At 39.1% G+C, this 25,300-nt stretch overlaps 1 protein-coding gene across 3 annotated transcripts in view; it reads left to right on the top strand.

Moving 5' to 3' along the window:
* Nucleotides 1-25,034, top strand: part of SMAD2 (SMAD family member 2) — a 48,157-nt gene extending 23,123 nt beyond the window's left edge. Inside the window, exons 3-12 of one of the 3 annotated variants that reach the window (XM_050986726.1) lie at nt 10,065-10,154; nt 11,291-11,484; nt 11,962-12,096; nt 15,125-15,199; nt 16,138-16,200; nt 16,787-16,840; nt 17,893-18,105; nt 19,750-19,887; nt 20,044-20,188; nt 24,570-25,034. In XM_050986726.1, the coding sequence (XP_050842683.1) occupies nt 10,065-10,154; nt 11,291-11,484; nt 11,962-12,096; nt 15,125-15,199; nt 16,138-16,200; nt 16,787-16,840; nt 17,893-18,105; nt 19,750-19,887; nt 20,044-20,188; nt 24,570-24,693 (1,231 nt within the window). In that variant the 3' untranslated portion in view covers nt 24,694-25,034. The remainder of the gene's footprint in view (nt 1-10,064; nt 10,155-11,290; nt 11,485-11,961; nt 12,097-15,124; nt 15,200-16,137; nt 16,201-16,786; nt 16,841-17,892; nt 18,106-19,749; nt 19,888-20,043; nt 20,189-24,569) is intronic. The other 2 variants (XM_030237080.2, XM_030237082.2) reach the window with 2 other exon arrangements.
* Nucleotides 25,035-25,300: the final 266 nt, after the last annotated feature.

The following is a 25,300-nucleotide window of genomic DNA, read 5'->3' as shown; positions in this document are numbered from 1 at the left end:
AAGTTTATGTTTCTAAAGATGTAAAACTGCAGCAGTTAGAAAATCTTATTGGATATAATAGTGTAACGAATAAAGCAGTGTAGGAATGCCAGTTCAATAATGCCATCTTAAAGTGGCATAACATAAACATCCACGTCCTCAGTGTTTGTAGGTTCACATGGTAATAGGTTTTTCTTTATTGTTGGTTTTGTTGTGTGGGGTTTTTTCCTTTTTTTTTTTTTTTTTTTTTGTTTTTGTTGGGTTCCCTTCACTCCTTGGTTAGTCTTTAGAGAGCTGCCATTGTGCAGTTGTCATCTTCACTAGATACAGGGCATCTAGGAGTGATTGGTTTTGATGGTTGTTTTGGAACCTGTGACTTAGGTTCTTCTTATCTCCAGTTAGACTGCTTCAGTGTTTGTGAGATGCAGAGCTGCTGAAAGCTGTGGTGTTTGGTTGGGAGCAGGGAACTGCAGGGCAAGTTTCCCAGCAAAGCTGTTAGCTCATGATTTCCGTGGGCTGATTTTGGATGCTCCACATCTTCGGTCTTTGAGCATGAGACTTGTGGCCAGCTCCCTGCTGAGTATTGAAGGAGGCTGAGCTGCACTGCATGCCTTTTATTTCTCAGTTCTGACACTACCTCTGTGTTGCTTGACCTTGTCACTTAGAAATTTTCAGGCTCTACTCCCCACCTGCCTTTGAGCGGAGAGTAGGAACTCCTTGATCAGATCTGTGTCTGAGCAGACCATATGGACAATGAGAAAAGAAAGGAGTATTTTACTTCAGCTTGGTTTCCATGGCATCCTGGGAAAATTGCTCTTGAACTTTGGGGTTCTATCCTTCCAGGATCTCCTAGCATTGAGAGAAAAATAAAGGTAGCACTCATTGTTGTTGACTGCTTTATTCTGTCTGACAGCACTGGGCTAGCATGTCAGGATTTGGGAGAAGGGAGGATAATAAAGTGCTTTGAAGAGCCTTATATCTTTATTTTTGCCTGTGTAGGCAGTTTGTTACACATGTGACCAGGAAGAAGTGTTCCTTTAGAAAAGGCAACAGGAGCATAGACTGTTCATCAAGATCCCTTGTTGGCCTGGCACTCAGCAGAACTAGAGAAAACTAGCTACTGGCCCTGAACAAGCACTGGGCAGCTCAAATGCTGGGCTCTAACAGTATCTTCTGTACATCACGTTCCACTTTCATGTCCCCTGTGGACATCCTTGAAGTTTTAATCTGAAGTAAATGGGAGTTATTCAATGACTTTTTTTTCTTTTCCCACAGTGTTAGAGAGGTTAATTGCATCCTGTGCCTCCTGCTTTTCTGGCTATTTTGATGTGTTAATTTTTTTAGCATACATCTATTTATAAGGAAGGTTATTAAGTCATTTTCCTCAGTTCAGATGCTGCATTTTGTATTTGATGTAATGGTTTTGAATATACTTTATAAAGTTCTATGTAAACTTTATTCGTAAAAGCATTCTGAAAGATGAGAGGTTGTGTAATGGTTCCTGATTTATATTCCACTAAATATACACATACATAATATGCACATCCAAATATGCACATCTTTTTTGGCTACATGTAGTGTGTCTTGAACATGCCTGTGGTGTGGGGGGAGGGAGGGAGAGAAGGTAGTGTTATAGTTTTCAGCAAATATCTGTGTCGTCTGCTTGAAGCATAAAGGCCTGCTTTTGGAATCTAGGGAAGGAGGAAAAGCAATTTTTTTTTAATTTTTTTTTTTTTAGTGACTGTGTAAGGCCAATTGCTTAAATACGTAAATCTAAGGGGTTAGAGACACTTGAGGAAGCACTCCTAGTTGTAAATGATCAGTGCCCAGCCCACACTTTTACTCTTGTTAAGCTTACTTTGTGCTGAAAGAGAAATCTGTGTTTTCAGTTGTGCAAGAATATTCAGTCCAGTGCTTTGTAAAATATTATTTGGTATCCTTTTCCTAGACTTGCCAGGCTCTTCTTCTCCTTTGAAGAATGGGAGGTTCTGGTGGCAAACCACCTATAATTACCTAAGCAATCCACCTCTACTTGTGTGTAAACACATGTAGATATTCATTTACTCTGGTTGCTAGTACAGCCCTTTAACAGAATTTTCTAGGGGTCTGCTTTTCTACCCCAGCTTTTATCACAGAATCATCTCCATAGAAGAATCTTTGTCCAGCTCCTCTAAAAGGCAAGTGCCGCCACAGAGTGGTGGAGATAAGTATCAAAAAGAATTCCTATCTGTGGATTTTATTTGGCATTTTTTAACTTATTAAGTCATCCTTCTAGCAGGTGATTGGAAGAGAAATCATTATTTCATGCTGAATTACTGCAACTTTTTATTTTCTGTTGCAGGATAATGAGATCAGGACCTCTGTAGCTTGATGTCATTGACAAGCAGGAATGAACTGCTGTAGCTCTGAGTCATTACATTTGATGAATGTGTGTGCCTGTTTCTGCACACTTAAGTGAGCAGATGACATTATGTCACTGTAACATGGGATGCTGGAGATGCAAGTGAAGACATTGATCAGTTCTGCAGGGATGCAAAATAATTCAAAGGAGGAGTATGTTATATATGTCATGAAAGGAACTTAGCATTCATGTCCTTATTGCAGATTGTTTTAGTCTTTCCTAAGTCAGCATAATGCAAGTAACCTTTCCCCTGTCACCCTCAGCATGGGGAAAAGAAATATGAACAACATGCTTTTCAGTAGTTAAGGCATTTAGGTCAACCAGACTGCATTTTAGTGGTTTTGTTCAGGCACTTGGTGATGCAGCTAACTGAGGTGGTACTTGGAAAGACAGGTAATATAGTTAGTTAGTGCTCCTCTCTGGTTTGTAGGCATTTCAGGCTGTAATAAGGAAAACTGCTAATTGTCAGTATACAGAAAGGACTATCAAATCAGAATATAAGAGCATATTTTCATAAAAGTATATTTTCATTTGAGACCCAGAATTAAGGAAACCATGATCAGGCAAGTTTGGTAGGAGCTGTCTGTGCTGAGTACAATACATCTTTGTAAGCCAGTGAACTTTTAAAAATGCTGACTTAGTTTAATCTCTGTAACACCTAAGCCTTTCAATTCAGTTTTTCCTATCACTGGAGACTTTGAGACCATTTCTGAACTTGCTCCAAAGGCTTGGTATATCTCCTCAGCTGTTCTTGAATCTCAGTTGCATCAGGAAGGTAACTAATACGAGAGGAAGGATTCTCTTCTTCCATACATCAGTTCACTGGTCCTTTTCTCAAAGGCAGAAACAGTGGAGTGTAATGGGCAGTGTGTTCACAGGAGTGCAGCTTCGGTGTAGCCACACCAGTGGCAAACTGGAGGCTGAGTCAGTGTTGTGGTTCCTGCTTTGGCTTCCTGCTCACTACATTGCTTCGAAGTCTTGGATCTAAGGCATTACATAGCAAGATTGATATATTTCTTTAAAAACAAAGGTACAGATCTTGTATACAAGGTACAGATCAGGAGTTTGCAGATTTCAATCTGTTTTCTCAGGTAAATTTTACAGAGTCAGCCATGAGCAATGCTAAAACACTGGTATTGCCCATTTGTTATGAGAAAATGCGATTCCGGAAGTCTAATGGCCATTTCTTACTGCTCTAACTCCAATTTGGATAGCTTGGTGTAGCTCTTGAAGCAGATTTTCTGCCTCTCTTCTGCCTGCTTGGCAAAGTAACAGTCAAAGTTGTAAGCGTAGTAAATAGTAAATGTTAGGCTAGTATAAAGGTGGTGGCGTGCTTGTATAAGTAACTTCTTTAATTTAAGTGGAAAATCTGATCATTTTTGTTGTTGTAGTTTTTCTTGTTTAGTCTTTGAGTAAAAACAGTGAAAACCAACATCAGGCTCAATTCTGTAGGGAAGGCTTTGCATGAGAGTTCTAGAATTGGTAGACTGACTTTGATTCTCATCTCCCATTTAAAAAGACATAAATTGAGTACTGTCACAGATTGCTGAAATTGTTTTTCATTTCAGCCACAGCTCCAGCACTACAAATGCCTCAGAAAATGTAGGGGCAGACAAATTAGATTCAGTGGGAGAAAGACTCATGATTATAAGATGCAGGAGAAAGGCAAATGGAGAAGATTGCCTTGAACATGAACTTGGCAGACTTGTTAGTGGCTGCAGATTTTGAAAGATGTGAAAGATTCAGGAAGGATATTAGGGGCTCAGTGTAATATTTCACAAATAAGCAAGTTAAATATCCAAGACCATTTCTATAATGTTTTCTGTATAATGTGGGCTTTGACTAGCACAGTGCTATTTGCATTTCAGGTTTTATTTGTCATATTTCTAGTGCTACCACTTCAAGTAAAGAGGAGGCTGCCAACTGAACTCAGTACCTTTCAGCTCCTTTTGAGCTGTTCCACCTTGCAAGACTTCGAAGCAAAAATGCAAAAATGTGTATCTACAGTTATATATGAATTGTGACAGTATTTAATAATTTCTTTATAGAGTTTCTGGTTCCTCATATGTAAATATCTTTGAAGTGGTTCTGCCTACTTCCATCTGATGTTGTACTTGTTGCAAGCACTTAATTTAGTACAAAAAGTACCTTCAGCACACAGAGTTGCCAACACTGTAAATAGTGGTAGGATGGCTACTTGTTCATTCTGTTTTTCAGTAAAAATTGGTAATAAATTCATGGGAGCAACAACTTGTAATATACCTAGATCAGCCCAAGCACTATGTGTGATAGTTTTGGTGCACACCAAAACTATGACACACAGGATACTGATTAAAATTCTGCTGGCTTCAGGTTTTTTATCTATAACCTCAAATACACAACATCTCTGTAAAAATGAGTGTTGTTGACAAGATCTATCACCTTTTCCCTTTTTGTATCTTCTCCTTTGCAAGTGCTTTTGGGGAAGGTTTAGGGATGTCTTGGACGACGTGCAGTGCTATGTGTAGACATGAGCTTGTTGATGCTGTGACCATGAATATCTGGTCAATGCTTGGACATATTTGCTTGGATCTGCAAATCAGTACATCTGGCTTTTAACTGCATTGAGAAACTGATCCTAATTAAGCAGCCTATGTTGAGTACCAGTAGGCTTTAATAGTTGGCATCTGGACATGAGTGAGGGGATTGTGGATTGATCTGTGTGTATACATCTCCAACTGCTGATGTTTCTAGTTACAATTACTGCCACCAGAAGCCAAGATGCAAATGTCTTTCTATGTTCACTGAGATGAGGTTGTTCTGTCTCAGGTCATCATATCCTGTTCAGTGTTCTCCTGCAGTGTCCTTTACCACCTAAACATATCAAATACCAGAACTTGGTTTTGGGCAGTGTGTTCCAGGTGATATGAGGTCCATGTGTATTTTTTGACTCATGAAGATCAGTACAGTGTATTTCTTTAAACTACTTCATTCATGTAGGCTTTTTTGTTGTTACGGATTTTAATAGGGACATTATTCCTCTGGTTGAGATACACTGCATTAAAACAATTTTATTGCTTACTCATGAGTGTAGCACAAACTGTTTTCTATGTTCATTTGTTGTGGGCAGATCAATAATTTATTTGTATTTGTACCAGGAAGGTAGTGGAATAATGAACATCATCTGTGCCACGTAGATAAGGCAATACAAATGCTTACAGATTATCTTCAGTAGTTGTGGTTGTCCTATGACCACATTTTTCTTGTGTATGTCAGTGTTTTCTGTCTTACTGAATAAAGACAGTCAGTTTTGGCATTTTGTGTGAAAATTGTAAAGCCTTGCTACAGCTCATTGTTGTGTAGGTAATTTCTTGCCCAGAGTACAGGTTTTTTTGGAACTCAGATTTTCCTGTTAAAGGAAATGATGAAATGGAAGAAATGAAAACATACTGTGTACTGCCGCATGCTGATAGCCACCTTAAAGATTCTTCTTGCCAGAATTGCACAGTATCATATGAGATGATGTTCCTTATAAGCAGATAAAAAGTCAGATTGAAACACCAGCTCTTAGAACCCTTTCCATTTAGGGAAAGATTCTGATAGAAGTAGCTTTGATTCTACCATGTATAAACTTATCTGATCCTTTCTTTACCACATCAGTCCTCTGGTCAGTCCTAAAGAGTCCCAAAGCCCAGTTGTCCCAGGTTTAGTGTGTAGCAGCTTAATCACATACCTGCTAGGTTTAGTTTCCCTAAAAGTACTGGGTCTCAAAGAGTAGTTCTTATTCTTTGCAAATATTTTTTCAGCATTTCTCCTTTCTCTGGGAAATAGTTTTCTTTTGTTAGACCTCCACATCACCTGGGAATCCAAGCCAAATTGGTGCTTTATGTCCCTGAAGTCCCTTATAATAAATTCACTTACTTGTTGGAACTGCAAAAGTAACAGTCTTCTGTTCAAGCATGGAGTGCTAAAGGCCACAGAACATGATGATTTGCTATTGGGAGCTATTGTTGAAAAGCGTTTAAAAGATAAAAAACTAGCTTTTGTATTGTTGATCAAATGTGTAAAATACAAAGCTTGAAGTGTGCTTCCAGGCTTCAGCTTGAGTGCTTACTGGAGGTGAAATGGTGATCCGTCTTGGCTGCCTCCCTCCTAATAAATTAAATGTGCCTGGGAACATTCCCAGGCACCGTCCAATTGGCTCAAGACTGCCTTGTCCATTCTCTTCAACCCTCAGCTAGGAGAGCAGGGGAGCTGCATCTGAACTGTCCACTGTGACTGGGTCCCAAGGGTGTGCAACTCACAAACCTGGGAATTGTGTGGGAGACCAATAATTGGCACAGCCTGGTGCTGGGGAATGTCCTAGCTGCTTTCTAGCATACATGATCATGTTCCAGGGCCTGGGAATATTTCCAGACAAGGCTTGACTTATGAGTACAGATGTTAGTACGTGATTCTCCTGAAACCTTTGTGGACTAATGCATGGAAAGGACTCTTTGCATCACACAAGATTTTGGACACTTCAGAAATGTAGATTTAGGAGTGAGTGATTCCCGTTTATTTTGAGGCAGTAATTCTGCACTATTAAAAATCTGTACGTCCTGTCTTACTTTCAGATGGTTTTACTGGTGGTTAAAACATCTTTCAGAATTCAGTTACCTTTCCAGCACCACCTTTCAGGGATGAGTAGACATGCCTGCCCTCTGTCAGGCAATGGCTTGTGTATGAATGAACATACTGTGGCCTTTCATGGAAGTACTGTGCGTTGAAGTACGGTTTTTAGGGTTATAAGGAATTTAGTTTTGATCTGGTGTGCGTGTGTATGAATTTTAAGAGTCTTGATTTATTGCCTGGGTGATGTGGTGAGGGGCAGTCTTCCACCTTGTAGGCAATGGATCTTTTATATCAGCAGGAAGTAGAGAAACTCTTTATTTCTTTAGATGTTTCTTCCAGCAAACAGTAAAATCTTTGTTGAGCTGACTTCATTGATCATATGGAATGATTTTCTACAAGTTCTTTCTTCTGTCTTTGATTGTGGAGTTTAAGTATAGTCCTGGAGTTTAAGTATAGTCCTGGTGTAGATGAAACAGTAAAACACTAGTACTAATCCCTGCTCTAAGCAGACATGCATCCCAGAGGAAAGCATGTCATATAAACCAATGACTTTGGAGCAGTTTTGCTGCTCTGATTGTTCACTTTTCTGTGCCTCTTGGCCTGTCCTCCCTCCATGGTGTTTTGAGCTTCATTTTAAGCTGTGGCTCTGTCACACAGTCTGCTTCAGGATACTGTTTGTCTTTCTGTAGGTTGTGGAATATGCTGTCAGCTTTAAATATTAATAGGGAGAAGAGGTTAGCAATATAAAATACTGTTCCTATTCATCTTGTTTTTTCAAGGGCTATGAAATTTTACTTTTGCATGTGGTGTATTAAAAGCCTTGTGAACCAAATGCTTGGCATGTCATGCTTACTCCAGTGATGCAGCCCACAATTTTGGGAACGTGTAATCTTTGTGACAGCTCCACAGTTTTGGAGCACTGCTTAAATGAAGGATCCATTGCTCAAAGGTAGTGAGCTGTCAGAGCTCACTGTGTCAATTAATATGCAGCAGGCTTTGTGTCTGCTGATTGTTCTTCTAATTGCATGTGAAGATGATCTGTCTTAGCAGCAGTAGCGGTGCATATTTAAGGACACAGTACAGCTCAGAGATGCTCCCTGGTGTCTGTGTGTCTTCAGGGCAAAAGCTTCTGATTGCATTTTAAGAATGTGGAAAAGAGAGGCTGCAGGCCCTGCTGATGCAGCCATGGGCAGGATCCTTCTGCCCACTTGTTTGGGAGATCTGTGATGCTGCTTGAGACTTGGATGCAACTTGTTCAGGATGGTTGGCTTTTCTGAAGAGCTGGATCTATGCCAGAGAATATGCCTTCATCTCTGGCTCTCTGCTGCTCTCTACTAGGCAAACTCATCTAGTACAAGATTTTACTTGTACCTATAATCAGTAATATATCAAAAGACCTTGTTTTATTTAACATATTTATTTGTGATAGAAGCAGGCTGTTGCCACCCACATTTACATTGTCCTTCTTTGTAGTGCTCATGTAACTACCGTGAAGTGATTGGACTGAAAAGTAACTCAAAACATGTATTTTCAGCCATGTTTGTTCTCTGGACAGATAGCCAGTTTATTGATTTGGCTTGCTTCTCACTGGCATGCACATTTCAGCCTCAGTGGGTTGGCATTAGAAATGAGGTGTGTGGTAGAGCAAGAAGGAAGCAAGACTCATTCATTGCCTTCACCAGTTGCCAACACTTAGGTTTTATTAAAAGTCACTGTGGAATTGAGGTGGTTGTCAGCCCTGAAAGTGGTTTCAAGTCCAATGAAGTGCTGTCTGCTCTTTTGTTTTGTAACACTAATGAATTTTCCCTATGTAATGAGAAGAAATAAAAACATCAGCCTCCCTTTTTTTTTTTAAAGCACTCAATCCAAACTTGAGTGTTATCAGCTAAACTTGGTAATTTAAATTTCAGTCACAACACTTGTATTTAAAATAAGAAGTTTGGTAACCTTGGATTCTTCCTATTGCAATTTTTCAGAGGCTGTTAATTTTGAAGGTAATACAGCAACCAGCCAACTTCAGGCTGCATGTATAGGGAGGAGAGATTCAAGTGGCTTGTGAAACAAATTCTCTCCATTTCTGAAGTGAGATTATATTTGTATGTTACTTATATGAAATAGTGTCTGTTTTCAGTGGCCACTCAGCAAGTATGTTATAGAACTGAGCTTAATTTTTGCTCCAGAAAGTCTGCTGTCTGTTTACAATCCTATGCTGTTTTCTTGCTTTGCTTAAATTTTACTCTGCTTTAGTTTGTGTCTGTGACTGAATGTTCCTTTATCTTTCCCATGGTGATCTGCTCTTTGAGCCAGTTTGGTAAAGGCTTAGCTGCCTTTCCTTTTCTCCTGCTTGGTTTAGCAATTAAAGTTATGTGATAGTTGAATCTTAAGGTACTAGACTGTAAAACATTCTGTTTTGTATACCGTGTGAAAGAATATTTAGCTGTTTAACCTAGGAGAGTACAGAAAACAGCTAAATATCAACTATAATGTGTTTTTCTTCTGAGTTTGAATTCCGTTTTTCAGAATAGCAACAAACTAGTCTGTGCATGGAAAATGAAATTAATGCTGAAGCGGTGATACTTGATTGTGATGTTCAGTTTTGGGTACACATGGCCTTTGTTTGAAGTCTTAGGGCAGTTTATGTTTAGAAACAAACAAAAAAACCCAAAAAAACCCCACAAACAAGCAACAACAAAGAAACCCCCAAAAAACAAACAAACAAAAAAAAAAAACCCAAAACCAACCCATCCCAGAAACTACCTTTTAAAATTGAATTTTGTAAAGAACTAGGCTGAGGAAGTTTTGCCTGTTTTAAGGAACATTGCAACTGTATCAGTTACTTAAAACCTGAGAACTTGTTCACCTTTAAAAACATTTATCATTTACCTTGAATCACTTGTTCCATTTTGATAGCCTCCTTCATATAGAAAATATAGCATGAGATGTCAGTTTAAATGCCAGTCTAACAGTGCTCTATCTTCTATGTGAAAGGAAGTATTCTGTACATTTTTCCATGTTTGACATCATGGTGTTTTGAATAACCATGTTCCATATTCATATCAATTTTTTGTTTTTGTTTTCAATTTATGCACAGCACTTGCTCTGAAATTTGGGGACTGAGTACAACAAACACGATAGATCAGTGGGATACAGCAGGCCTTTACAGCTTCTCTGAACAAACCAGGTGAATATTCTGCCCTCTCTCGCATCATAAAAATCTTGTGGGAGGGATTGGCTTTGGAGGGTCTGTAATGGGATGCTTTAGCTATAAAATAGACTAAAATGATTCCTAGACCTCTCATGGTACAGCATTTTGAAGTATTTCCTTGCCAGTGTAGAAATCAGTGTGTTCACAGCTGATGTTTTGACCAATGAAACTCTTAATTCTACTATTACTCCTTTTTCATGCCAGTGCTATTGAAAGAATGGGAAGACTTGTTAAATGCAAGCTCTAATGTGATTTGGTATTTATATTAACAAAGTTGGAAAACTTAATTCTTTAGACCTAATCTTACAAAGTGTTTAAACTGCTTTGTATGCCACAAGCTTTCAGTTAAATCTTGCTAATTGGCTCAGATACAAGCTACTAAAGAATTGTTGGTAAATTTGTCAGTACTTAATGGTGGGCAAATTCTAAACAGGGTCTTTATTTTTTCATGTCACATTACTTGATTTGTGTATTGAGGTTTGTCTCCCATCCCATAACAATCATAAACATCTGCATTTGTGTAAGCATATGCAGTCTGTCTTAAAACTAGCAAAACATTTTCAGCTGGTAGCAAGGCAGATGAAGTGAAGAAGATAAACTGTACAGCCCTTACAAGATGTGCATTCATGTGTTTTGCATTGCAGTTATACTGCCATGTGGATCACTTGGGCAGCTGACTGCTTATAGGCTTATTTGCAGTCCTGTGGGAGTTCTTATGCTTAAAACCATAAAGCATCCATGCCACAGCAAAGCCTTGAGGTGCCTTTAGTAGTAGAAAGGACCATTAAATGTGTGATTTTATTTTTAACAACAGTCTTCTGCATTAAAAAAAAAAGTATATGAAGCAATCATTCTAAATACCTGGTTGTATGTAAGTGGCTTTTAATGAACTCTAAATTCACTGGCAATAATTTGAGCAGCTCAAACATGAGTTGACTTTGCTTGATCCCATCATTTTCAGTGCATTTGAAGACTTTCAATTAGAGTATAGATGACTAGCAGAGTCAATGCACTGAATTCTGAGAATGAGCTACCCATGTGTGTACTCTGTTGCTGGAGTGATCGAGGCAGCACGCAGTCTGTAAATGCTTCTCCACATCTTTCCCCTGCAGGTCTCTCGATGGCCGTCTGCAGGTGTCTCACCGCAAGGGATTGCCACATGTCATTTACTGCCGCCTGTGGCGCTGGCCAGACCTTCACAGCCACCATGAACTTAAGGCAATTGAAAACTGTGAATATGCTTTTAATCTTAAAAAGGATGAAGTATGTGTAAACCCTTACCACTACCAGAGAGTGGAGACACCAGGTAGGAGGACTGCTTCTAACTTTCTGTGTCAGCATCTGTTTGTGTTTATTCAGCATAATGTTTTAAATTAAAAACAAGAGAAAGTTGATGTCCTCTCTGGATAGAAGGTAAAGATTTGTTTTTGAGATTGTTTCTCTGAAAGTTTTTAATAGTAAAGTTACTGAAAAATCTTTACAAATGTTTTATAAACACTTCCAGGACTGCCAGCAGTTTCCAGCTGGCCAGGTGCAGTTCAGACTGGATAGGACAAAAAAGTTGATTTACCTTTGCTAATGTGGAATGGTCTTATTTAAGGCACCACAGGAATCCCATTTCTTCCAGTAACTAGCTGTGCAAATGTATTATTAGTAGTGCTGAGTTTCAGAAGATTTCAAAACATCTGAAGAAGCTCTTAGATGTTTTAGATTTATTTTTTCATTTTAGCTCACAAAATTGTGTATTTTGATTACCAGCGATTTTTGAATTTTGCCTTTCCAGTCTTGCCTCCCGTGCTCGTGCCACGGCACACTGAGATCCTAACGGAGCTGCCCCCTCTGGATGACTATACCCATTCCATTCCTGAGAACACTAACTTTCCAGCTGGGATTGAACCACAGAGCAATTACATACCAGGTATTTTCCTAACTCCCACTCTAGACAGCGTGTTCTGACATTGTGCCACTGGAACAAAGATGGTCATTTCATCCATGTAAATGATCAAATTAATTGAAATATGCACCACTAAATTAGATTTAGTTGATTTCCTGTATTAATTACAGTGCAAATACCTAAACACTGTTGTTTGCAGAACATCATCCTGCATGAAACCATATTGCTGTCATTTCACAATAGCTCACTTGTTTCAGTAGCTTGTTTGAGATTCAGAATGCTAATAAGTCCACAATAGATCTTCACCTTCTGCTTTAAGCCTCTTTCACAAACATGCAGGGGTTGCCAAATGCTGTGCATTTGAGATTGAGTAATAAACTGATGCTCAGTCTCATCCTATGTAATATGTGGAGAAAACTTTTTAAGTTGCAAAGCAATTATTTATGTGTCTTGATCTGTAGTTCACATCAGTAGTGGTCTGCTTTAGCTTTTTGTTACTATTGTGTGCATACTGTTTTATCCTTCTAGTATGAAAGAGCAACCTAACAATATTGAACTGTTAAAGAATTTCTCCTCCCTCTTTTTTCCACCCCAAAACAAACAATGCTAATCTGCTGCACCTGAAACCCTGTTACCCTCATTGAAACATAAAAACCTTCCTGCCCCAACTTCCTGTTTCCTATCTCTTCAGAAAGTCACATGGAGTGTAAAACCAAGTAAAGCTGAAGTTTGCTCATAAATGTTTCATGCATTCATGTTACGAATAAGCTGAAAATTCACATCTGGAGTCTCTGAAAGAATGAGATGACTGCCCCCAAAACTCAAATATGTGCAATATACAAGTTGTACATACAGGTCTTAAGCAGAATGTTGCTTGTGTTTTCTTTAAATATATCCAAGAATTGAAATGGCATTAAACAACCAATTAATTTGACCTTTCTTTTTAATTTTGGCCACATCTGTTTCCACCTTTATAGAGCAATTTAAGGCACAAGAATTTGTTGTTGCTTTCTTAACTTGCGTATACTTCTTTAACTCACACTGAGGGCTTTTGGTAAGATTTGCAAACAGCTTAATGGAAAGCTACTTTCTGCAAATCCAGTGCTATGGAAATGAGCTAAAGTAGTTATTTGCAGGAAGTTTGCTCAAGGTGATTGTAGGCATTCACATGATCTTCAAATGTTTATGCACGTAACCACACCTCCTCCTCTTTGTCACTGACACCTCCTCCTGTGCTCATATGGTGGTATCTTACTTTATTGACCTTGCTGACTTAATCTGGAATGCTTGTCTGGGTTCTGATAAGCCTTGTGTGTCTTGATAGCCTTTTTCAGAGACCCGTTTTGTAGGGCACGTTCACATCTGGTAGCTTTGTACCGCAGACCTGTCTCAGTACTTGATGTGCAAGAGAGCTCGGTGGTCACAAAGGTGCAGGGAGGCCTTTGGGAGCTGCATGTTCCAGTTCAGGCTCTGGATGGGCTGAGCTGCATCATCCACACTTCTGGCAGCAATCAAGCTCTACTACAAATTTTTGGTGCCCCACCTGAGTGTTCATTTCCAGCTGTGTGATGCTCAACCTCTGACCCTAAACTGCTAATAGTACTGGGTAGAGTAAATCTTCTCTACTTGGGCAGAGACTAGACATGGAAAAAAATCTGTGCCAAAGAGCCTAGATTAGCAACTGGAAACAGGAGTCATGGGTTGGATTAGAAATGTGTATTGACCTTTTGCAACAGCTGTGGGCTTAGCTGTAGCTAATGATTTGGAGAAGGGTGGAGTCCTCTTTATCACAATGAATGCTGTAAAAATCTTCAAAATGGTTATGATTTTTGTGATCGTACTTCTTACTAGTGATGATTTCCTTTAATTGTCCTTTTAAGTTGAATTCTGTCATGTCTATATTTAGCACACAGAATGAATCAAAGATAAAATTCTCTCAGTTCATTTTTATTTAATCAACTGACTTAATCTAGTTTCACTAGTTTCCTTCTGATCTCACAATATTGCAGTACATCTCAGACATGATGCTTGTTATAACTTTATTTTATTTCTTAAGCAAAAAGGCTTTATCTTTAAATTTCTACTGTTTGGTAATAGTGTAATTAAAGGTGTTTAACCCCTGCAAGTTTCAGAGACAGTTCTAAGGTGATCGTAGAGATAGTTAACTTCAAACACTTTCACTAAAGAAACACAGGTTTTGCCTATAATATGTAGGAAAAGACATTTGCCCAGTTCAAAGGCAGTTGGTTAACTTGTTATCTGGATTACAAAGAACATCTTGAGTGGAGAAAAGGAACATGCATACTGTCCTGGGTTTTGAAGATATTTCTGAGGAATTAGACACAGTTTCTGGTATCAGAATGCTTCAAAGTTGGTACTGAATTTGCTTTGGTCTGTGAATTTCTGTCTTTAAAGAAAGCTTGTTAAAAGAGTAGATGCTAGTTTTAATAGAGCTTAGAAGTATTAGTGGTAACAATAATAGAATTTGTGCAGTGCTTTAAGTTAATATAGTTATAAATGAGTCAAATCAGCTGTTGTGTATGGAAGAAATACGTATTTGGGGACTGAAAAACAACCTTTAAATCTAACAACTTCAGTAAGGTGTGGGAGGGTATCTGATCTGATGGTTATCCTACATAAAGACAGCTCACATTATTTTTTTGTGGAAATCACCAGATGGTTTTTTTCATTTGTAATTCTACTAAATATGAAAGCTGTTGATCGCAATTGCAAAATTGTTACTCGTTGTAGTGACAGCATGTTGTCTTAAATGGAACAAACAATGATTCTGGTATTTATATAACAAATTTCAGCAACTGACTGACATACAAAAGAAGATATATTTTACATACCAATAAGGCAGGTAACATGTTTAAGTCCTACAGTAAGGAAAAAGGGATGGCAAAATGACATTCAGATTCAGTGTTCAGGTGGGTAACAGAGCTCATGAAGATGTCATGACAAAATGCACAAGACTTATATCTTACAATAGTTTGCCTAGTCATTTTACAAATTGGTGGACTTTTCTTTTTTTTTTTTTTTTTTTCATAAGAAACACCTCCTCCAGGATATATCAGTGAAGATGGAGAAACAAGTGACCAGCAGCTGAACCAAAGCATGGATACAGGTAACATTTGTTTTTCATCACTTACAAGGCTTGGTATTACTAGCTGTGATCCCTCTGCATATGAGCATGAATTCAGCCCAAAAGATGAGTGCAGTTTTCCTCTGTAAAACCTGGTGTTTTATGCCTAAAATACCACTTTCAGTCTTTAATGAACAAAGCAGTTTTTTGCTAGGGAAATGCTTCTAAAACATTCTGTGACACATTAAGTATATTACATTTGTTCTGTAACAGAAGCATACAAGTCTAATTAAGACTTGACCAGAAACCCTTAAAATAGATTTTAATAGCTAATTGGTTTCAACCATTCCCCAGGAAACAGGTTCATTGAAGCACAATGTCTGTTGGCCTAAACAAGGTATAGACAGTCTGCGTTCTGAGGACCTGTCTCTAACTCTGACAAACTTGTCACTTCTGCCATGTCTCAAATTAGTTCTTGTGTGGAAGGTTCTGTGGCAAAAGTAACTGCATTTGTGCCTTTGTATGTAAGAGTTTCTAGATAATGTGGTTGACCTTAGACTTGGACAAAGCACAGTTAATGTGCTGGATTAGAACCTCCTGCTGTGTGTTGGCAGACTTGAGTGTGCTTGGTTAGCTAATGTTAGCAACCATTTTCAGTAAGTTGGAATCTGCTGCACCAGTTTCTGTAAGAACTGCAATATTTTCCCACTATGTGACAATAAATACCCTAATTAAAACAGCCTGACATCAGCAGTCACTGTAGGAATGTTTCTGTGAAAGCCTTTCTGTATTTTGCCCCCTTGTGTGCAAATTGTGTTGGAAAGTTCATGTTTTTATGAGCATTTAAATTCTTCCTGCTGGGAAAGAATTATTTCCTCAAATGAAGAAATCTAGCTTGCTCTTTTCTGGCGATCATAGAATCATAAATTATAGAATGGTTTGGGATAAAAGGGACCTTAGAGACCGTCTCTTTCCACCAGGGACACCTTCCACTACCCCATGTTGCTCCCAGCCCTGTCCAGCCTGGCCTTGGACACTTCCAGGTATGGGGCAGTCACAGCTTCTCTGGGAAACCTGTGCCAGGGCCTCACCATCCTCAGCATAAAGATTTTTTTTCCCAATATCTAATCTAAATCTCTCCTCTTCCAGTTTGAAGTCTTTCCCTCTTGTCCTGTCACTACCTGCTCTTGTAAACAGTCCCTTTCCAACTTTCTTGAAGGCTCCCTTCAGATTCTGAAGATCTTTTCCAAGATAAACCTTTTTCTTTGAGAACAGAGAGGCAATGCCTTGCTTGTCTCATAGACTCTTTCTTACCTGCTTTTTTACTGAATTTGGGAAGTCACTACCTTCTTGCTGGAGAAGTGCATAAATAACGTTGAGAGCGTGCACAAAGCAGCAGAGTTCTGCCAAATCTAAGTTAATTGAGTCTTTACAAGGAGGGGTGGGTACCCAGAAGTCTGGAAGATTGAATGGAATCCTAATTCAGAGTAAGTGTGTGATATTCCAGAAAACTGAGGTTTCTTACTCTGAAAAACTTCAGTGAAAACCTGATGTAGATAATGGTTATGCCTGCTGATCTGAAATAACAAAAACCATTTGCTCTGATACCTGTCTGTCTTGCTTCAACAGGATCTCCAGCAGAGCTGTCTCCTAGTACTCTCTCTCCAGTTAATCATAGCCTGGGTAAGCTGGAAATACTTACAATTATTTCTCCATGTGTAGTGACTTTTCATTATATATGTAATTACTTTAAAAGTGAAAATGTGCTGTAAGAAATTAAGAGCTATATTAAGAGGTCACTGTTGTGTTGGCTTCCTGATATAAAGCATAATGGGGCTGGGTTAATCACCTGTTAAGAATTACTTTATTTCTGTACCTGTTGAGCTTGTAGCAAAGAGAAGGAGTGGTATCTTTGTGTGTGCAGGAATAGCATTTATGAAATGAATAGTTTAAAAGGATGTTTGCCTCCCCATAATGCTGTCTCCTTTGTATGTGTGTTCTGCTGCTCTTCTCATGTACTGTTTCACCTGTAACCACAGCACAGTGGTTGCTCCCACATTAGTAGCCCACCTGCTTTGATCCAGTGCTTATTGCTGTGTGTCTAAGTGCCACAGGAAGATCAGATTGCCATGGGTTTGTTTAAGGAATGGTGACAGGATGTGACAGGAAAATGCAGAACGCTGAGTAAGTAATTAGGGTAGGTAAAAAGGGGAAGCAGTGAAGAAAAAAAACTGAAGATACACAGGGAAGAGTCTCTAGTAGGGGACAATAAAGTAGCTTAGAACTACCTTTATCTAAAGAGACAGTGTAATACAAAAGAACATGATATTCATATTCTTTTTTCCTTTTTGTTGTTCAGTGTTTGATAGTTTAATCTTTTCTTTAATGCTGCCAAAATGTTTGCAAGCAACAGAAAAGGCAACAGGAATGTCTCAACGTCTGGCGCTCAGAGCACCATTAGCTTAATCATTTTGCCGAGCAAAATGCAAGTACTGAACTAAATGAGCTGTGGTCAGATTAGATCATCCCTTCTTCCCCTCCTCCTTCCCTTGTGTGGAAGATTGAATTCCATTCTATTTACTGAAGTAGGTAAAAAGGACAGCAAGCAAAATATAGTTTGAGTAGTTTGAGGAGACTAGTGCTGTCATTTTTGGGAGAGACAAATAGCAGGGTAGATTGATCTACTTTCAGCCTCAAAATCTGTGTTAAGTTTGGTTTTTAAAATTTTTTTTTAGACTTGCAACCAGTTACTTACTCGGAGCCTGCGTTTTGGTGTTCAATAGCATATTATGAGTTGAATCAAAGAGTGGGAGAAACCTTCCATGCGTCTCAGCCTTCCCTGACTGTAGATGGCTTTACAGATCCATCAAATTCAGAGCGATTTTGTCTAGGTCTGCTTTCCAATGTAAACAGAAATGCTACAGTGGAAATGACAAGGCGACATATAGGTAAAGATCTCTGGTCTTTTAACTATTTGATTTCATTTTGTTGGTTAAATTATCTGGAATGACCCAGGTAGGATGTATGTTGGGTTCCTTTCACCCTTGTGCAGCCAGCCATCAGCCATATCTCTCAGGGCTTGTCAAGGCTGAGAACAGAAGTGGAAAGACACAGTCACTGCTTCTGAAATAAGGGAGAAATGTAGCAGCTTCTGCTGCTGAAGCTAGTTTGAACTGGGAAGAGATGTAGTGATGGCTGGAGCTGAAAGGAGCTGCCTTTCCTCACTCCGTAGCCCCATGGCTGGTGGCAGCTGCAGTCAGTCACACAGCTGTCACGCTCAGGGCAGCACAGGAGGAAGCCACTGTACTGTGTGGCATTCCTGTAGCTCACGTTGCTGTTCTTGCCTTCTGGAAAATGATGGTGCACCAAAGCATCCCAGGGGCAGCTTCGTGGCTACCAGCATCCTCCACGGACCGCTCTGCCCTGGGCCACATTTGTATTCAGAATTGCTTGTAATTGAAATTTAAGCTTTAATTACACAGTATTCCCATGTTGCTTGGTTTACTGTAGTTTATAAACTGCAGAATAGACACTGATAAAAATGAAATTCTGGATTCATTCCTGAAATGGGAAAAGCTGCTATTGAGAACCCATTGTTTTGACATGATTAAGGTTTTCTTTGTAATGGTTAGTCAAGAATGTTGCTTTCCACAATGTAGTGTCTTGACTTTGAGTTCTTCAGTAAACTATCTTCATACTTACTTTTTTTTTTCCTGGATACTTTCATTAGCAACATTTATGAGATTTTTTGGTTGTTGTTGTTATTTTTACTTGCAGTAAAATTTCAACCTCTTCTGTAGAACCGACTCATTTTATGCCAAGTCCAAATGCCAAATCCAGATGCTTGAATAAAATTTTAGATGTGCTGAAACCCAGTCTGTGCCTGTGCTGACTGGTCAAATGATCAATGATGAGGAAAAGCAAAAGTCTCATGAGCCCTTACTCTTTAATAGAGGGAGCTCACATTTTGTTTGAAAATTTGTTTTAACGAAAAAGGCGAATGGAAACTGTGGCCTCTAAAGTATCTGTTAATTATAAATAGTTCTCTCTGGGAGATCATTTGCACATTATTTACTTTCTGCTAGAAATAAACCATGCAGATTTGTTTTCCACTCAGAGACAGAACAAAGTAACATTTTAAAGGTGGAAAATTGAGATTTTTTTTTTCACAGTGGTGGTTTTTTTTTGGGTTTTTTTTGGGTGTTTTTTTTGTAATAGGGCTAAATGAAGTCATATTATTTTTGCATACAATGCTTTAATATTAGTTCAAGTTTTAATTCTGTTTTTATGAACACTGCTTCTGAGCTTGGATTTAGTTACAAGCCATTACATGGCTGGAAAAGGCTCTTCCATTTTTTGACCAAAAATTATTCTGCTTTTCCTTCATATATTTTGCATTCGTGGGAGTAAAATGCAATTTAATTTTGTTCTGCTCTTGCTAAGCTGTCAGCACAGCAGTGAGGTCATGTAGATAATTGATTTCTGTTTGTGTCGTAAATAAAAACCTTGGCCTTCTCTGAAAAATAAATCCCCATGTTCTCTAATCTGCTTGTGTCATGCCATAACTGGAGTTCCTTTGGATTTTACTACAGGCAGGGGAGTGCGTCTGTATTACATTGGCGGAGAGGTTTTTGCTGAGTGCCTGAGTGATAGCGCAATCTTCGTTCAGAGCCCCAACTGTAATCAAAGATACGGCTGGCATCCTGCAACCGTGTGCAAAATTCCTCCAGGTTAGTGGCCTACCAAAGGTCTCATGTGAAAATACCCAGTGAGGGTGTTCACCGAATGACATTCCCTTTCCTTTTTTGTGATTTCTTCATAGAGTCAGGCTCCTGTGTAGCAAATGCAAGTGTATTCACTGACTGTACCTTTTTGACTCTTTATAGGATGCAATCTAAAAATCTTTAATAACCAAGAATTTGCTGCTCTTCTGGCTCAATCTGTGAATCAGGGCTTTGAAGCAGTTTATCAGCTTACTAGAATGTGTACCATAAGAATGAGCTTTGTTAAAGGATGGGGGGCTGAATACAGGTAAGAAAAGAACCTCCTTTGTTCTTAGAGTTAACAGTTTTTGTTCTTTCACTAGTATACCAATTCTGCCTGGTTTGAAAGCCATACATACACACTTCTTGCTGCTATTGTGGATATGCTGTCTGCAAATTGAACCCATATTTTCCTTTTTTCCCTCCCTCAGCTATGGAACTGCTAAGTTGCAAAGTCCATAAACTGATTTTAGTGTTGCATTGAAGCCAACTGTTGAGCAAGGAATGTCATCAAAGTTCTGTTCCCTTGTTCAGCCATGCTGGTTTGCATGTTGTGGTGAAATCTGCCCCATCATCTCAAAGTTCCAGCTTATGCTGTGAGATTATTTGCTGTGTGTTAGACTTGCAGTCATTCTGGTCTCTGTCCTGCTCTGCGTGTAGCATGAGTTCTTTAGGCTGTGGTGCAGGATGGGGTCGGTGGTACCCAGCAGAGAGACTTGCAGTGCCTCTTGCAGAGTGGAATTGCTGGAGAGCATGAATCTAAGGGATGGCAAGTATTTTGGAACTTGCAGTGGAAAAAGCTTTGCAGGAGTAAGATGACTGTGTTTATGTAGTAAAACTTCTAAAAACAGTTCTTTGAGTGGAAAGAAATAGCAGTCTATCTGCTTTTGAGTAGATTCCAGTTGTGTTCTCTATTAGCACAAATGAAAAGTGGTAGTTGAGGACAGTGCCTGTTTTTAATGCAGTATAGAAATTCAAGAAGAAAAGGAATTGACTTCTAACTGAGCAGTTTTAAAGATTTCATTATTTTGGATAGCTAGACCTGTGGTTTTAAACAAATCTCTTAAACCTTTCTAGAAATTGTCCACTGAAAGAATGAAGTCTGACATAATACATAATGATTTTTTTAAAGGCCATGTTTTTTCTAGAGTTGAATAATGGTGTGTAGGCTCAACTTGGGTTGATTCCTTTTTCTGGTCTTGAAATGCATACATGTAAATAGCAGTGTCAGTATGTGGGGGAGGTTTCTCAGCTAAATGAAGCCAATTTTGTAGTAGTCTAATGAGATGAAATGAGAAATTTGAGTAATGGAATAAATTGGTACCTCTTTGTTAGGAAGAAGTACACAGGAAAAAAAATCTGGCTCAGGTTTAAAGAGTTATTGGATTTGGCTCTGAAGAAGTATGTATACACTTAGGCATAATTAAATACAACATTCAAATCTGAGCAGAAGAAAGGCTTAATCAGTCAGATTATATAGAGGCATCTTGAAGTGAGTGTAAGTGCTCGTTTAAAATTGAGGAGGCTTTTGTTAAAGTTACTTCTGAGTGGGGAGGATGTTGGTGGTTGGTCTGTAAACTTTGTAGATTGAAAAAGCTGCAGTGGTAGCACTGTCAAAACAGCACAAAAACTGGTTACTGACTCATGATGAACTAATTTCTTTGCACTTCTCTTTAAGATGATGCTAATAAATTACTGATACACAAAGCTTGTAAATATGCTGCAGTTGGGATTAGAGCAAGAAGAGGTGGCTCCAATGACACAACCTTGAATTTAAATTAATGTAGCTTGACTTGTTGAAATGGATCAGGAAACACTGTAAACCCCATCACTCGTGTTAAAACATCTGTGTTTCATTATTATGTGAAAAAAACAGTTCTCATAGAACAGGCTTAGGCAAAGCATTACTTGCATTTTGAGCATATGTGCATACATGTGCAGGTGCAGCAAAGTGATATGTTTTATAGGCTTGGTAGACACAATACCTAACAAAGCTTTTTGCTTTGTTACATGTTGGCCCAAATTGGGGATGGTAGAAGTTCAGATCACCAGTCAAATGTTCATGTTAGCACAGGAGCTATCCAGGTCCAGGATCATCTTCTAAAGAAAGTTCATCAGAGGTACTTTGAACTGGAAATCTTTGGGTTGAAGAAGTTGAGTTTCTAGCTTTTAGATGGTTGCTCAGTGACTGTCACTATTTTTACCAGTTTTTACCAGAGTGGTGCAAAGGGAGGATTGTTGAACTGAACCAGTCATAAAATTTTGAGGAATTGTGGTGTGAAATGCATTGTAGGAGAGTTGACAGTGGTGGAATGATGAAATTCCTTCTCTGGGAGAGGATTCAAGAGTAAATGGAACTATATTTCCTGTGGTTTAGATTTGTTTTTCTGTTGTATCACTTTGTTCTGGCATAGGCATTTGGGGCTAAGATAACTGTTTTGGAGAGTGCTGAAAGAGCACAGACCCCAGCTGCTGTCTTCTCCTAGAAAATGTGAAACTTTTGAAATCAATCTTCACTGTCTTAATCTTTCTGCCTTTTCAGTTCCTCTGTTTATATAAACAGATTTCCTTTAAAGCAAAGGGTTGCAGTGCTGACAGTAAAAATGGGGGAGCTCCATTTGTGTCTGAGTAATCTGCTGCCTTTGAATCTTGGGATAGCTAGAATTACTATGAAAAACTGGCTTAGCAACCATAGTCTTGCCAATCCGGTTAGGAAAAACTCCCATGCTTAGAGTGGGTACAGTGAAATAGGATTTCTCAGGCAGAGTTGGTTTTGTCCAATACTGGTTTCTTTATTTTGGAGATGAGAAGGAAGATATTTGAATAACAGATTTGTGAAACAAAGATATATGGGAGAGAGAATGGAGCTTTTATGGGTGTCAGTCCTTCAGCTTTACTGAAATTTGTTATATGGTGTTTAAATAAGGGAGTCTATTGTGGAAAATTGTAGGGAAGTTAGTATAAAGGACAAGGGAAACCCAATTTCTACTTCAGTTGTTTCTGTGAGGATGTTATAGTACAAAACACATGTAGAAGTGTAAGATTACAGGAAATCAGAGATAAAGTTTTGTTCCTTTGAGATACCATCAGTTAGCACAGTATAACCACACACTGTGTTTTGATACAGTGTTTCTGACAACATCTACCAGTTTCCTTATACATTTATTATATAGTTTACGCCAAAAAGCCAGAGCTTATCACCATGGCGTTGTGCTGTTAACCATGCTGACAGTGCAGAGCCAAGGGTTTCTATTCCATATTTCTTAGTAGTTGTCTACAAAATTCAAATCCAGTTATGCATGCAGACCCTTGAAAGGTTGAGATACAGCTGCACACAGTTGTTTGTGGTGTGATCACTGCATCAGTTGGACAGCCTTCACTTCTGAATATCTTTTTAGAAGTCAGGCTCTTGGTGTGGCACTTGAAGAAAATACTTGTGTTATTATTCTCCAGGGTGAAATATTCTTCCTGTATTATGGGCAAGTGTGTAATTTTTGATTTGTCTTATATATGTAAAGTGCTTTAGAGTTCTGGGACCTTTTTTTCTGGAAAAAATTTAGTAACAGTTACGGTAATGGTTACAGATTTTTATCTCTGTGTACTAGATATGTATGGAAACATATTTAATCATATGATGCAGAATTTTGTGATGGCTGAACCTGCTTTCTGGCAGTAGTGGGTTGACTCTGGCTGGATTCCAGGCAGCCACCAAAGTAGCTCTCCCTCTCCTGTGCACAGGAGAGGAGTGGGGAGAGAAAATAGAGCAAAATGGTCATGAAAAAAGGACCAGGAGACACCCTCACCAAATGTCATTTGGGAAACACAGGCTTGAATCAGAGTTATTGAATGAATTATTGCTAACACAATGGGAGCAAGATAATGAGATGTAAAATAAGACCTAAAACACCTTCACCCCTTGCCAGCTCTAACTTTTCCCGCTGCTGCAAAGGGGGGTAGGAATGTTTGTCATTGTCAGTTCTTCAGGTGCTGTCCTGCCACTGCTCAGGAAGAGGAGTTGGAATCCTTCCCCTGCTCCAGTGTGGGTCCCTCCCACAGGAGACAGTTTGACATGAACTTCTCCAGTGTGAGTCCATCCCATGGGCAACAATTCTTCACTAACTGCTGCAACGTGTATCACACTTCCATGGGGTGCAGTCCTCAAAGGACAGGCTGCTCTAGCATGGGCTCCCCTCTCCACATGCCTCCCATAGGTTCACAGCCTCTCTCAGGCATCCCCTGCTCTGTTGTGGGCGCCTCCAGGGGCTGCAGGTGCATCTCTGCAACCCTGGTGCCTTCCATGGGCTGCAGGGGAATTTCAGCTCTGGCACCTGGAACAGCTCCTGCCCCTCTTTCTCCACTGCCCTTTGTGTCTGCAGAGTTGTTCCTTTCACTTGTTCTCGCCCCTGCTCTTCTGTGGCAATTAAAAGTGGGTAACAACCACATTTTTTTCTTAAATCAGTTATACCAGAGGCATTACCATTCCTAGCTCAGCCTTGACCAGCAACATGTCCATCTTCAGAGCTGCCAAAGGGTATCTCTGCCATACACAAAGGAAGCTTGTGACAGCTTCTGGCGGAAGCACCCCCTGCTACCAAAACCTCGTGACACCAACCCCATAGAGTGACTTTTCCCTATTCTTTGTTTTTTAGGCGGCAGACGGTAACAAGCACTCCTTGCTGGATTGAGCTTCACCTGAACGGGCCTCTACAGTGGCTGGACAAAGTATTGACTCAGATGGGCTCCCCTTCAGTTCGCTGCTCCAGCATGTCCTAAAACTCTCCTCTGTCACCAGTGGGCTAAAAATCGAGTCCAGTCAACAGACTTAATATAACAGCTCGTCTGTCGTAGTATTTGTGTGTGGTCCCAATGAACTGTTTACTATCTGAAAAGGTTTTTTAAAAAGGAAAAAAAAAAAAAAAAAGAAAAGAAAAAAAAAAGAAAAGAAAAAACAGCACTTGAGGTCTCATCAGTTAAAGCACCTTGTGGATTCTGTTTCCTATACTCTGATACTAGATGAAAATTTAGTGTATAGAAAAGCCTTCTTCAGAAAGAAGGGACAGTGCTAAAGACTCTTTAATGGTGTTTTTTATTGGGTATATAATTGAGTGTCCTAATGGTTATCAATAACATGAATAGCTAAGTATATATACAGATAATGTATCATGATCTCAAATATCACAGTATTGTGCTGTTCTACATTTTAGTTCCCATGAATAGTAATTTTGGTTTTTTGGTTGGGGCAAGTATCTCAAGAAATTCCAAGACTTTGCTCCCTTATTCTTTTATATTTTTTTAATATAAACAGGTTTTCAAGTTGTCCTAAACATAAAAAGAGTTTCCTTATAGAAAAGCTGAATTTTTTGCTGCGTTCTTAAAGAGA

Source organism: Serinus canaria, chromosome Z, assembly GCF_022539315.1.
Source record: "Serinus canaria isolate serCan28SL12 chromosome Z, serCan2020, whole genome shotgun sequence".
Lineage (NCBI taxonomy): Eukaryota > Metazoa > Chordata > Aves > Passeriformes > Fringillidae > Serinus > Serinus canaria.
Note: the sequence above shows the minus strand (reverse complement) of the source record. Positions and strands in the feature narration are given on the sequence as shown.